Here is a 15,301-nt window from a genome sequence, read left to right on the forward strand (position 1 = left end):
TTTTGAATGACCACATGTAAATCTGGCTATTTTTTAATTTCTCCCACGTGTACTCAGTGTCCTCGACTCCAACTATAATAATGTATATAGAAAGGTAAAAATTGTGTGGGGTAGCCACTTTTTAAAGTGGTATACCTTTTATCCAACATTTTTAATGCTTAGCAATAGTATCCATTAGTCTATTAAAATTAATATGAAAAGACTGTATTACCCTTTCTTCTATCTCTTTCATGTTAGGGAGAAGAACTGTACCGCCTATGAGACGGGACTGCCGTGGAAGACATAAGTAGGCACCCAGAACCGTTTATGCTTTTGCCAGAGCTAATTTGGGAAAATACAGCCCAATGGCCGGTCGACCATCTAGTTTAGTCCATTTGCAATTTCAAGCTGCGATTGAATCTTTTGTTTTTGTTTCTTCATATTTATTGTTCTCCTTTCTGAAAATTTTCAATTGTACTTAGCTTACAAAGTTAATTTTAATTTTTCTAGAATCTAGCTAACTTGCAAATCCTTGTCTCTATTCTTTTTATAACTTGGTCCTGAATTTCGAGTTTCAAGTTTAAAAGTTAAGGACACTTGGTCCTAAACTTAGAATTACAAGTTCAAAAGCTCCTGAACTTAGACTAACAAGCTCAAAAGTTAAGGACAATAGGTCCTGAACTTATAGTTACAAGTTCAAAAGTTAAGGATAATAAGTCCTGAAGTCTTGAACTTAGGCTAAGAAGCCCTATAGTTAAGGATAATAGGTCCTGAACTTAGGCTAAGAAGCCAAAAAGTTAAGGAAACTTGGTCCTGAACTTACAGTTACAAGTTCAAAAGTTAAGGACACTTAGTCCTGAACTTAGAGTTACAAGCACAGAAATTAAGGACAGGTGGTCCTGAACTTCGAGTTCCAAGTTCAAAAGTTAAGGACATGTAGTCCTGAAGTCCTGGACTTAGAGTAGCAAGTTCAAAAGTTAAGGACATGTAGTCTTGAAGTGCTGAACTTAGAGTTGCAAGTTTAAAAGTTAAGGACATGTAGTCCTGATGTCCTGAACTTAGAGTTGCAAGTTCAAAAGTTAAGGACACTTGGTCCTGAACTTTATGAGCAGATGGGTGTTTTCGTTCGGGCAGGTAAAGTTTATTAAAGCAGTGGCTAAAGACTAAAGCCATTTTAAACAATGGCTTAAAAGTATACATGTGTTATTAGTGGCTAACCGTTCACTTCCCCCTATAGAAAGCTTAATGAAAAATATTTGAATATACATATACTAGATAAGTGAGTCTGTGCTAAGCAGGGGTATATGCCCGATATTGTTGTTTGCCTTTGTTATTTAATTTTTGGCATTACATATTTGTCTATGTTTTCTGGTCTATTGTCTATATTGTTTGGATCTTGTAAGATAATTAAATCGCAGCCATAACAGAGATTAAGACACAATCATATTGTTATAAAATCATAATCTTGACTTAAAGTCTAAGGAAGCGTACCGTTAAAATGACAAAAGAATGACTATGTCTCCAAGTCATATAACTTGTACCCCTTCAAAGTCGGAGTTTGGAACCAAAATGTGGTTTTTTGGACTCAAAGTACACAAATAAACGGTAAAAAAAATTACATTTTTATATATAGCGCCATAATACCTGGCGCTATACAGTGACAATAACTGCACCATTAATGTATAGCTCCAGGTATTGTGACGCTATACTGTAAAAGCTGACACGACCAGGTATAGCGCCACAATAACTGTCGCTATACATACATCATTAATGTATAGCGCCAGGTATAGTGACGCTATACTTCTTTTTTCTGGCCCCACCAATAATTCCTGACTTCAATAATTCAGAAGCGTATAGTGCCAACTTTTTGGGCGCTATATATATATATATATATATATATAAATTTCCCGGCTAGCGATTTCCTATATAAAGAGGTTAGGATTGTATAGAAATTCATTCAATTTTTTTTTAACTCTTGTTGAAACGTTTATTGTTCTTAAATTCTCTAGATTTATGACGGTACGCAGTTGCATACCGTTCAACAAACCTCTTCGCCATCTGCTTGAACGACATCTGCACCATGGCTGTGACGGGCAATCCTCTTGTCGACTTCAATAACCCGTTGAAGGACTCTGACACATTTTTAGTAAGAATTCCCCATTGTCTGCCACCATCCGCATGCAACGTCCACTTTTCAGGGTCATGTCGCATTAACCAACGATAGGCTGCCTCGTCTTCTTGCCTGATAGAATCCATATGCCTCCGGAATTTATGTTGTTGGTGGTCTGTTGCTGCCATCCACATCAAATCATGTAGATCCTTTTTGGGATGTGCCTTCTGGAAATTGGCCTTAAAGTGCCTCACATAGTAATGGTGGTATGCATAAGGTTCTTGCCATGCAGGCAAGTTCTCCACAGAACTTAATATACCACCGTGCCGATCAGATATTAGACAAATACCTGAACGCTGTTTGACAACGTGCTCTTTCAGGTGGTTCAAAAACAACGTCCACGTCTCTGTGCTTTCATTGGCACAAACAGCAAAAGCTAGAGGAAATATATGTCCATTAGCATCCACTGTCACGGCTATCAATAGCTTGATATCGTACTTTCCATAGACATGAGTTCCGTCTATGGATATTACTGGCCGGCAATGCGAAAAACCATCAATTGCTGGCTTAAACGCCCAGAACATGTAATTGAATATGTATTCTGGTGTTCCCGGACTTTGCTCAAGCTTCAATTCAACAACTGTCCCGGGGTTAAAGTGCTGCAGTGCGGCCATGTACTTTGGCAGAGATGCAAATGACTTATCCCAATTACCGTAGACAATTTCAAACGCTCGTTTGCGCCCGAGAATTGCCTTTCTTTTCGTAATGGTATGGCCATATTCCTGGTGGACTGATGTAATGCACTCTTTGATTGTATACCTCATAGACGCTTCGATGTGTGGAATAAATACAAGAGAAATCAAGTTAATATCCAAGTTGAAGTGATTCCCGTTGAATGTGTCCATTTCGCATGTATGGGTGGGAATGTATTTACCCACTTTCCACATACCTGTCTTCTTCTTAGTCGCACGCAACATCCAATTACTCGACCAAAACCATCTGCGGCAAACAACCTTGTATACCATCAGACTTGACTCCCATACCTGCATCTCACGACACTCTTTTACGTTGTGCATTTTACAAGCCCTGCTTAAGCGCGTTTTATCAGGAAAAAGCATCCTCTTTGCAAGCACCGTTGGTATAGACTCATCCCACATTGCTGTCTGGATTTCATAAAAATCCCTTGTGAGAGCTTCCACATCCGGCACGGTTGGCAATTTATCAATGTAAGGAATCTCCCTTGAATGAAATGGCACTTCGGACTCGTACACTCTTCGTCTAGGGGGTCTCTCTTCAAATCATGTCCTTCCTCCTCATCCTGCTCATCACCATCCTCACGAAAAAAGGGTGTCTTGTCTCCGGATTCATCGGCATTGTTATCGTAATCACTGTTTTGTTCCTCACTCTGTGCATCTGCCAGATCCCGATGTAATACGTCGCTTTCGGTCAATTGAGTGAGTACGGGTGGTTCAACTTGCTCGTTTTCACTACACAACCAACAAAAATATAAGCTACTGAATTAATAAATGATTCCCATATGGCTATATCACTTCACTTACAAGTCGTAATGTGATGAAATTTCATGATGGACGTTTTCAATTAAGTGATGACTACCGGATGGGCCACTTGTAAAATTCATATCCGGCCGGTACCCACTTGTAAAATTCATATCCGGCTGGTACCCCCTATTAAATATATGAGCGTTAATACAAATTCAATACGCCAAAAATATACATAATTAACACAAATGAAAATTGAAGTTTACCACTCGTCTTGTGAATTATGGAAAGCAGGGTATAAATTATTTTCTCGCTGCTCATTCGCCGACGGTGATAAGTTTAAATCAAGGAAAACTCTTTCATCCGGAACCTGTCCGGCAAAAACTGCTCCAGAATAACCACCCGATGACTGGAGGTTATCTCTGCTATGCACAACCTCGTTTTTTGGAACGTCTTCGACCTTCACGTACATCTCCAACATTGTGATTACAAGAAATTCCCGGCATTCGTCCGGAGTCCTCAGAAAATCACTCAAAGTTTCATCATCGTCGATGTTAAACTCCGAGTAAAAAGCAACCCCTTGCGGAGTGACGGAATACAGATATCTTCCGATTACTTTAAGTATCACTGAACGTTTCCTCAACACTCAGTTTTTTGCATAACAACGATATCAATTTATCGTACTCTATTGTAAGTGGCAATTTAACATGACACTGAGCAGGTAAACTGTAGCCCACAGAGTTATTCTCCATCATAACCTCACCCCCCAATATAATGAAACTCTTATTCTACGCTCTTCAGACATAATGAAAAAATAACTCACTTTTCCAAGCAAAGAAAGAGTAAAATGGAATAGATTAATGATTGCAACCACCAACCATAAATAAAGAACAAGAATTGAATAAATATCAACCAACCATTATATATATATATATATATATATATATATATATATATATATTCAATGTTAAACACTAGTTAGCATTACACCCATATAGGGTCCACAACCTTAGTATTTAAAACTAGCTACTCATGCTAAAATACAAGAACAAAGTCTTTGATAAAGTCATAAAACTTACAAAAGTGCAAGATTCCTTCTTCACAAGCTTCCAAATTAATGGAGTATTCAATGCTCTCTATGTTGGACCTTCTTCACACTTGAATGACCCACAAAACCCTAGCTATTATTTCTATAGTGGACCAAAACTCGTGGTCAAAATCGGACAAAAATGTCCCTTCAGACATCTTATGTGACCACGTATGCGGCCCGCATACTCTTCATTCCATCGCAGACTCAATAAGTCACTAGTTCCAGCTTCAGTCGCATATCGTTATGCGGTCCGCATGTGTGTTATGCGACCGCATATGCCATCACAGATCATGATGAGAAACTTCTTCTAATGAAATTATGCGGCTCACACAAGGGTTATGCAACCGCATAATTGACCGCATATTCTTCTCTTCATTTGGCCAATAAATCTGTCTCAGTCTGCGATCACCCTCTGAATTATGCGGTCCACATGTGAATTATGCGGCCGCATACTTGCAGCATTTCCATTCTTTTGCGAACTTTTGACTTCTTTTCCATGTTTTTGGGTCTTCAAGCTCATGCACTACAAAACAATCAAACTTAATCAAAATTAACTAAAAATGCATTAAAAGACGAGTTAAAATATGAGTAATTGGTATCGAATGTGCCGAAATTCTACGACACATAAACACCCCCAACTTAAACTCTTGCTTGTCCTCAAGCAACTAGAACAAAATTATCCTATTTTATACCACTTCTATTTCTGACATTACACAAAACAATAGTGACTATAGGTGGTTTTGACTGACAGCTAACAAGCATGTAACTCCATTTATTTACCTTTCCTGGAAGACAACTTATCATTCAACCATTCGACTAATCAACTCGTGATCTTAGAGCCTCGACCAAATTGACAAAATTCTATTCACAGTTGATTGCACTTGTGTTCTACTTTAAGAACCTATCTTCTTCTAAGTCTTACAATTCATGCGCGCTCACAACAAAAAAAATCTTCACTCACATATATGTACAGAGGATGCAATAAAAATACTCTAACAAATGAAAGCTACATGCTACAAGTATCAGTCCATATGCTTGCCCTTATTTTAACTTTGCCGCTATCTCAGGAATGATTGACCGTAGATCACTAAGGACTTTTCACAGGTTATAATGTAGGCTTCGGTACGGGTTGGATGAATATTTGGGAATGTAGTGGTTATACCCTCCTTGAACTATACATACATTATGTTCTTTTACTAAATAGCCCATATTTACCTCGGGTTACCGACCTAGAATCACCTCAAAGTATTTCTTCAAGTTCTACAAGACTCCACTCTTTTTCTCTTTTCTCTCTTTTTTTGTTTTTTTTCTTTTCTTTTTTGAGCTTGCATTTCGTTATATACACAACTTTGATGTTATTGCTTTTTTTATACATACAGTAGCAAACCTTACCAATTTCCACTTTATAATGGCACCCCCAACTTAGGCTTTTAACCTCAATCTCACACGTTCAAGGAGGGATGGGTTCAAAAGAAGGAATTACTTCATAGAAGGAGTAAATGTTGTAATGTGGTAGCCAATTAAAGGTTAAAGGCTCAACGGGGCTAACTAGGGTAATTAATGTACCAGGGAGGTCAATTTAGGCAAAACTGGCTAGTAGTCACAAGAAAAGCCTAAGATCATTTTAACATCCAATCATTAACCTGAGAGTCGCACTAAGAAACCAACCGGGCAAGTTCTATACATCACAAGTTAGGCTTGTGCATTATTTATACAAATCCTCACTCACTCACGACGCATGAATTATTCAATTCAACATGGTTTCAGCCCTCAAGTGACAGGAAACTCAACACTTTCATCTCAAGATATGCTAGATTCTGAATAAGCATAAAGTCAAAGAGTGAGCCTCAAATTCACAAGAATGACTAACCAACTGTATTTTTCTTTTCTTTTTTTTAGATTCAAAAAAAGGAAGGGTATCATATATTTACACCATTTAGCACATGCTTGAAGCTACAACAGTCAATATCAAATAAGTCATCATTTCATGATAGTGTCGTGTATCTACTATTACACCCTTTGAAAAGAACTCGGTGAAGAAAAACCAAAGGGAATTTATTGCTAAACTACAAGAGTTTATATACAAAATATGGGGTACAACAAAATATTTACACAAAACATGGGGAACAAGATCATGATAATAACTACCCCACCCCCAACCAAAGATGATGCATTGTCCCCAATGCATATATAAAGCAAAAACGAAAGCTCAGGGACTCCCTAGGGCGCAATAGGTGCTCGGAGAAGCTGAATGATCTGGGGCAGCTGTGGGATCAGCTGTTGGTAGTGAAACTGCAGCTGGTGGAACCTCGGACTGAGTGGTGTCCTCCATGGCTGGAGCAAGAGGCTCCAACTACTGTGAGGGTATAGCAAGAAGCTCTACTTGCTATGAGGATGGAGTTGGGGCCTAGGAGCTGCTAGCCTTCCCCGGTGATGGCTGAGTGGTTGATGGATGTGCCTTAGAGACCATATCTGCTAGCGAATGTGCAATTCCTGTCTTTACAGCTGCTTCCTCTTCATCCTCTGCCCTCATAGAGTCAGCAACCTACTTACCCTTGTCTTGATGGCACTCAAAATCCTCTCCTAGTGTATCTTCAGCTGTCTCCTCATCTCTTGAGTCCCCCTCATCGAACTCCTCAGTATCTCCGGATTCCTCATCTGAAGGAACATCAATGTGTACAGGAAGAGCTTGAGCCTTTGAGGTCTCAACACTTTGTGACTCTAGAGCTGTCATCAGGGTTGTGAAATCAAGATCCGTTCCTGGGACGGAAGTGTTAGCACCTTGCTCACCTTCCTTCAGTAGAAAGGGTGTCAAGTCAAACTCTAAGCTCTGCATATTCTGCAGCTCAGCTTTCAATTCATTAACATCTTTTCTGAGTTGAGGCATATCTCCAACCTCACTCCGCTCAACCTTATCAAGACACACTTTAAAGTGTTTGAGGCGATCCTCATAAGTTTGATGTTGTTGTTGAAGAACGTTCATTGAGGATTGGATAGGGGTCAATGCTTGCCGGTGAGGTTGGGAATTTCCTTGATTAGCTGGTCTACCTTAGCATTGGCGTGCTGAGCAATTAGACCCAGATTGGAGAGAGCTGATAAAGGGACCTGGGCCTATGCAGTGGAGTGATGTGGAGTAGCTGGGGCCTTGGAGGTGTCAGGCAGTGCTGGGGCCTCTGATGCTGCTAAGTCTGCTGGAGGAGGAATGTGAATCTCTGATTGAGTTGTAGTTTCCTTCGCTACTGTGTCACTGATTCTCATGACGTCGATGTCTTTAAGAGCTTTCTCCATTTTTCATGCCTAGGCAGAGGAGGCACACTTGCAGCTTGGCAGAGAGCGATGATCAAGCAGGGGAAAGGAAATGATGTTTGTTTCTGGTTGGCTATCATTCCCAGCTCTAGGAATATAATCTCTCCCACATCAATCTTTATGCCTGTCATAATGCACACAATGAGGAGTGCTTTCTCAATGTTGATGTCGGTTTCATTCCTAGACGTTATTAGACGGGATGTGACAAAACTAAGCCAATATCAAACCTTCCTTGTGAGATCCTCCTTGTAAATCTTGTGTTTAGGGTCAATCCAGGCCGGTGTCCCCTTTGCTATGACGGAAGCAACCCAGGCACGCTCGTTGTTCTTGTTGGGTACCTTAGCATCATATTCAGCTTTACATGACCTCCAATTCTCGAAATATCGGTCATTGATAGTCTCATCACCACAACTAACTTGGACCCCTCGCACTAGGACATATTTTGCAAAGATCCTGTTTTGCTTTTGTTCAGCAGTCCTTGAGGCACCATATGAAGCATAAAATTACCTCACAATTGTCTCATTGTATTCATCTGGGACCTCAGTGAAGAATTCCCACTTCCTCTGCTTTATGTTCTCGAGTATGTGAGGGTAATGCTCTAACAACCCATTTAAACTCAATTGCTTCTCCTCGAGAATATTTCTCTTTGAGAGCCTGGCTTTGTATACATCTATGGAGCCCTTGACCCCAAACCCGAGGTTAAGATCCTCCCCCATATTCCTTCGTGCCTTAGCCTATAGATCAACAGAAGGCCCAATGTCACTCTGTGACTCCTCCTCTTCAGACTGGGAGGAGTTCTCAGTTGTAATGCGGATTTCCTGAGCCCGTTGACGTTTTGCTTGTTGTGCTTGTTGGCTAGGATTGGAAGCCCTTTTCTATCAATGACCGAGCGGTGATTGCGTTGGATTAGACTTCTTTGGTGCCATACCTGTTGATAAAACATTGTAGGAGTGAGTGAAATAGCACAGGGAATTTATTAGAGACAAAAGAAAAAGAACAAAAAATGAGTCAACTATGCAATGGGTTATGCGATCGCAAAACCAACCTCATAAGTGGTTATGGGATCGCAAAGTGATCGTATTTGGTAAAGCTAGAAAGCCTAACATAGGGGTCATATACGATGACTTTGCGGACCACAAAGAGATTATGCAGCCCACAAAGATCATCTTCCTCAACGAAATAGTGCCCTACCCAAATCACGTGGTCTCCTATTGCTACCCATTTAAAAGTCTAATGTCTATGTATTCAATTTCAAAAAGAGAGGGGTACTCAGACATCCCCCTCTTTGGTCACAGCCCAAACAAATGACTCACACACAGTCAATTCACACACAAGGGATAGGGTACTTAGACTTTCCCCTATTTGTTTCATCAACAACAATCAACCACAATCTCAAAGGGATTCCAAGGGGTCTGGGAAGTGACCAATCAGAGCTTAGGAATACAGAAGCATCACACTGATGCGATGGAGAAGAAAAAACATACTAGAAGCACGCTATACTTTGTGAGAAACGGGTTCCTTGTGAGTATTGATTCATTTTGATCCTTTCCCTTTTCTTCCTTAGATGTCTTTGTGTTCTCTCTTCTTTTTCTTCTTTTTTCTTTTCTTTGTTTTTTTCTTTTTGTTCTTTTGATTTGTTTTGTTTAAATGTGAGTGTGTGAATATAGTGGGTTAGGGTTTATACCTGGCAGATATAAGGATCTTAAGTTCATCGCATAACACAATATGTGATCGCATAAGTGTTATGCAGTGGACTTATGACTTACAGCCTAGATTCACTTTGTGATGCAAAATGCGATCGCAAGTGGGTATGTGGGCCGCATAAAGGAAAAACCTCATAGTTGGAAACTAATGTAGCCAAGTTCTCTACCTGATTCTGTGATGACTATGCGGTTCACATAGTCATTATACGACCGCATATGCGACCGCATAGTTGTCGCCCGATCTGGACCTCTCTTTCCTTTAGTTTCTTCAGCACTAGGACCCTATTTTGATATTTTGGGACTACCTGCACTCTAGCACACACATCAACTTGCTTAGTATAAACTACGTAAATAATAAATAAATAAACTACAAAAGAGTTTTACCACACATGGGTTTCCTCCCAAGAAGCGCTTAATTTAACGTCGCGGCACAATGTAGTTGACTCCTTTTGGATTATTCCTTGGTAGGGGCTGCTGTCGGACTATCACTTAGAGCAAATTGTTCTATCAAATGCCTTTCTCCTGTGCTACCGAGGTAATGCTTGACTCGTTGTCCATTCACCATGAAATTTTGAGTCCCATCCTCCGACTCCAGATCAATAGCACCATAAGGGAACACACTCACAACTTTGAACGGGCTAGACCATTTGGACTTGAGTTTACCTGGAAATTATTTGAGTCTTGAATTTAAGAGTAAGACCAAGTCACCAAAATTGAACTCCTGCTTCAAGATCTTCTTATCATGGACAAACTTCATCCTCTCTTTGTACATGGCTGCACTCTCATAGGCATGGAGACGGAATTCTTCCATCTCATTGAGTTGTGCCATCCTTATATTACCAGCCTCGGCCCAGTCAAGATTCAGCTTCTTCAATGCCCACATGGCTTTTTGTTCAAGCTCCACTAGCAAGTGACATGCTTTGCCAAAAACCAACCTGTACGGTGAAGTGCCAATGAGAGTCTTAAATGTTGTGTGATATGCCCACAACGTATCATCTATCTTCCTTGAACAGTCGGTCCTATTTGCATTGATAGTTTTAGCTAGGATATTTTTGATTTCTCTGTTCGAAACTTCAACCTGACCACTCGACTGAGGATGATAGGGTATGGCCACCTTGTGCTTTACACCATACTTTTCAAGCAGCCCGGCGAGAGCCTTGTTGCAGAAATGAGACCCACCATCACTCAGGATGGCCCTTGGAGTACCAAACCGTGTGAATGTGTTCTTCTTCAAAAATGCAGTTATACTCTTTGCTTCATTGTTAGGTAAGGCAATTGCCTCGACCCATTTAGAGACGTAGTCCACAACCACCAAAATGTAGGTCATGCCATAAGAGCTCACGAAAGGGCCCATAAAGTCTATCCCCCACAAATCAAAGATCTCTACCTCTAGTACTAAATTCATAGGCGTCTCATGTCTTTTAGATATTGACCCTTGTCTTTGATATTGTTTGCATGCCTTTACTATTTGATTTTCATCTTGGTAGATCGATGGACAATAGTAGCCACATTCAAGCACTTTTACCGCCATTTGATTTCCTCCATGATGGCCCCCAACCGGAGAATCATGGAATGCCTTGAGAATTGGCATTACCTCGTCTTCTGAAACACACTGCCGGATGATGTTGTCAGTATAAATATGGAACAAAAAGGGTTCCTCCCAATAGTAATGCCTACACTCCTGGAAGAACTTTTTCTTTTGATAAGCTTCCAATCCATCGGGAACAATGTCACTAACCAAGAAGTTAGCGATGTCGGCATACCAAGGAGGAAATATGTTAGTCAATGCCAATATGTGTTCATCTAGAAAGGCATAATTGATTTCAAGGTCTTCTTTTGGTCTCTCTGCCTCTTCAGGCCTAGATAGGTGACCCGCAACTTGATTTTCCGTCCCTTTCCGATCCTTGACTTCAAATTCAAACTCTTTCAACTAAAAGGACCCACCAGATCAATCTTTGTTTGGCATTCTTCTTCGCCATAAGATAGCGAAGAGCAGCATGGTCAATGTACACTATCACTGTGGACCCTAACAAATAAGGCCGAATCTTTTCAAAAGTATAGAGCAAGAAGTTCTTGCTCAGTCACAATGTAGTTCATTTGAGTGCCATTGAGTGTCTTGCTTGTATAGTAGATAGGGTGAAAGATCTTGTTATGATGTTGGCCAAGCACCGCCCCAATAGCTACACCACTTGCGTCACACATGAGTTCGAATGGAAGAGACCAATCGGGTGTGACAATAATAGGTGTCTTGGTGAGCTTTTCTTTCAATTCCTCAGAGGCCTTGAGGCACTTCTCATCAAATACGAACTTTGCATCTTTCTCAAGGAGTTTTCACATGGGAATTTCAATTTTGGATAAGTCCTTGATGAAATTCCTATAGAAGCCGGTATGCCCCAAAAAGCTTCGGACACCTTTAACTGAAGTAGGTGGAGAACGCTTGGAAATGATCTCGATCTTTGCCTGGTCAACCTCTATGCCTTGTTTGGAAATTTTGTGGCGCAAAAGAATGCCCTCGTCTACCATGAAGTGGAATTTCTATCAATTTAGCACAAGGTTTGTTTCTTTACATCTTTTGAGCACTTGTCTAAGGTTGTCATGACAATGCTCAGAGGAATCACCCACGACAGAGAAATCGTCCATGAATACCTCTAAGAAATCTTCTACCATGTCTGAGAAGATTGACATCATGCACCTTTGAAAAGTAGCCGAAGTGTTGCATAGCCCAAATGGCATCCGGCTAAATGCGAATGTCCCATATGGACAAGTGAATGTTGTCTTTTCTTGATCTTCCAATGCAATATTGATTTGGTTTTAGCCGGAATATCCATCCAAGAAGAAGTAGAATGACCTCCCCGCTAGCCGATCAAGCATTTGATCAATAAAAGGCATAGGGAAATGGTCCTTGCACGTAGCACTGTTTAGCTTCTGGTAATCCATGCAAACCCTCTATCCAGTCACTGTTCTTGTCGGGATGAGCTCATTTCTGTCATTTTCAATCACGATCATGCCTCCCTTTTTCGGAAAACATTGCACCAGACTCACCCAAGAACTATCGGCAATGGGGTAGACTACCCCGACATCTAACCACTTGATAATTTCTTTCTTTACCACCTCCTGCATAGAAGGGTTTAACCTTCATTGATGCTCCACACTTGGTTTACTCACATTCTCCAATTGTATCTTGTGTTCGCAAATTCTGGTGGGAATCCCTCGGATGTCAGCTATTTCCCACCCAATAGCTTGCCTATGCTCCCTCAAGACATTCAACAATTGTTCTACCTGCACATCATTCAACAAAGAAGAAACAATTACCAGTAGAGTGTCACTAGAGCCAAGAAATTTATACCTCAAGTGCGCACAAGTGGTTTGAGCTCTAGTTGTGGCGGCTTAATAATTAAAGGCTTGGCGGGAGGTGTGACTCTATTCTCCAAGTCGAGCGAGAGTTTCTTTGGCGCATAAGTGTAGGACCCAAGCCCTTCCAATGCATTGACTGATTCCATGTACCCCTCCATATCTTCAGCATCGAAATTTACCAAAATAGCCGCCAACGCCTCACCAAGGCATTGTTCTTCCATCTTCATTTCAATTGCGTCTTCCACCTCATCAACAATATCAATCACCGAGATGCTTTCATATTCATGTGGCAGCTTCATACCCTTGCTTGCTTGGAATGTGATCTCTTCATCATTCACACAGAACTTGATCTCATTCTGTTCTGAATCCATAAGTGCACTTCCTGTAGCAAGAAATGATCTCCCCAAGATGATAGGGATCTCTTTGTCAACTGCACAATCAAGGATTACAAAATCGGCGGGCAAATAGAACTACCGCACTTTCACAAGCACATCATCAATCATTCCCACCGGTCTCTTTATGTAACGATTGGCCATTTGCAACCTCATACTTGTAGGCCTCGGAATACCTAACCCCACTTGCTTGTAAATAGAAAGAGGCATTAAGTTGATGCTAGCCTCATTATCACAAAGAGCTCTTGCCAAATCATGCGCCCCAATAGTGCATGGAATGGTGAAGGATCTCGGGTCTTCTTTCTTTTGAACGGTGGTTGTTGAAATGATGGAACTAACCCGGTGAGTCACATTCACCACTTCATTCTTGGTGGTTTTCTTCTTGGTTATCAAGTCTTTCAAATACTTAGCAAAATCCGGCATCTCTTGAAATGCTTCCACGAATGGAATATTTACCAATAATTGCTTGAGAATGTTATAAAACTTTTCGAGTTTGCTATCATCAACCCTCTTAGCAAGTCTTTGAGGGAAAGGAGGAAAAGGTCTAGGAATAGGTAGTAGAGTTTTTGGTGTCTCTTTTGCCTTTTCCTTAACCTCTTCCCGGTTCACTTCTTGAACTTTCAACTCTTCTGGGACCTTTTTAGCTTCAACAAAAATTGACTCTTCAACTTGTGCCTCAACCTCTTGTTCGGACTCTTCCATTTCAACCACTTGTTCGCTCTCTCCTTGAAGTACCTTCCCACTCTGAGTAGTAATTGCCATGCAATGAGAAGTTGGACCACTCCCACTACCCTTTGGGTTCGCAATTATGTCACTTGGGAGTGTCCCCTTTTGCTCTGGATTTTGTTCCCTCGAGAGATCTCTCATTTTCATCTGTAATTTTTTAATGGATGCGGTATAAGAACTGACAAGTTTGGTCATATTCCTCATTGAAGTGTCGAACCTTTCTTGATTTTGCAATACCTGTTCAGGCATGTTTTCCAACTTGGAATCACTTGAGGAACCTTGATTTGAATATTGCCCCTTTGGTGGAACATAAGGGTTTGAACTCCGATTTGAGAAGTTGTTGTTGTTATTCCAATTCCCTTGATTTGAGCTTGGTCATTTTGCCACTGTTGGTTGCCTTGCCCTTGCAGGTTAGGCCTCCATTGATTTTGTTGTCCTTGACCTTGGTATTGTTGCCTTTTTTAGCCTCATTGAGAGTTGTTGACATGGTTTGCTTCCTCAAAATCCACATTTGATTTGGTTTGAACATCTTCCACCACATTTACCTTTTTCGTTTGGCTTTCAGTGAAAATCTTTGTCAACACATTGACGTTATGGCAATCCCTGCAATTACTTGATCTCTTTTTTGGTTCTCCTTAATCATGTTGGTCAAGGAGGGAGTACCATATGCAATTCCACATGTGGTGTCCTCTAAGTGCCAAGCTTGGTTATGCTTTGCCATTTTGTCAAGGATTTGCGTGATCCTTGCAAATGTCTTATCTATAAAAGATCCATCAGCTGCATTCATGGTTGTAGATTGGTTCATAGTATCTAAACCCATGTAGAATTTCTCCAACAAGATAGAATCCAGAAAATCATGATTATGCGACCTCACCAAATATAACTTGAACTGATCTCGTGCCTCATGTAGATATTCTCCCAGTAGTTGCTTGAAAAAGAAAATTTTATCCCGGAGCTCAGATTTCTTATTTTGTGGGAACCATTTAGCTAAGAATGCTCGGACAAGTTCAAGCCAAGAATGGATTGAGTTTTGTGGTAGATTTTGAATCCATTTCCTCGCCTCTCCAGTCAGTGAGTACTTGAACACCCTCAACCTTAGGGCATCATCTGAGACATTGTTCTGCTTGAGCATCTCACACACA

At 40.7% G+C, this 15,301-nt stretch overlaps 1 protein-coding gene across 1 annotated transcript; it reads right to left on the reverse strand.

Moving 5' to 3' along the window:
• Positions 1 to 10,141: 10,141 nt before the first annotated feature.
• Positions 10,142 to 14,408, reverse strand: LOC138872065 (uncharacterized). Its single transcript, XM_070150033.1, has 5 exons — positions 13,592 to 14,408; positions 13,047 to 13,471; positions 12,853 to 12,966; positions 10,396 to 11,617; positions 10,142 to 10,350 (listed from the first exon to the last, which is right to left on the reverse strand). The coding sequence occupies exons 1-5, from the start codon at positions 14,406 to 14,408 to the stop codon at positions 10,142 to 10,144; spliced, it is 2,787 nt and encodes a 928-aa protein (XP_070006134.1).
• Positions 14,409 to 15,301: the final 893 nt, after the last annotated feature.

Source organism: Nicotiana sylvestris, chromosome 1 (genome assembly GCF_000393655.2).
Source record: "Nicotiana sylvestris chromosome 1, ASM39365v2, whole genome shotgun sequence".
In the NCBI taxonomy this organism is placed as follows: Eukaryota; Viridiplantae; Streptophyta; class Magnoliopsida; order Solanales; family Solanaceae; genus Nicotiana; species Nicotiana sylvestris.

Excerpts from the sequence above, each read along its gene's own strand:
- LOC138872065 (XM_070150033.1), bottom strand. The coding sequence starts at position 14,408 with ATGCCTGAACAGGTATTGCAAAATCAAGAAAGGTTCGACACTTCAATG. Across the intron at positions 11,618-12,852 it reads ACAAGATACAATTGGAGAAT|TTGAAAGAGTTTGAATTTGA; the intron begins GTGAGTAAACCA and ends GGGTCCTTTTAG. Across the intron at positions 10,351-10,395 it reads GAAGCAGGAGTTCAATTTTG|GTAAACTCAAGTCCAAATGG; the intron begins GTGACTTGGTCT and ends AATAATTTCCAG.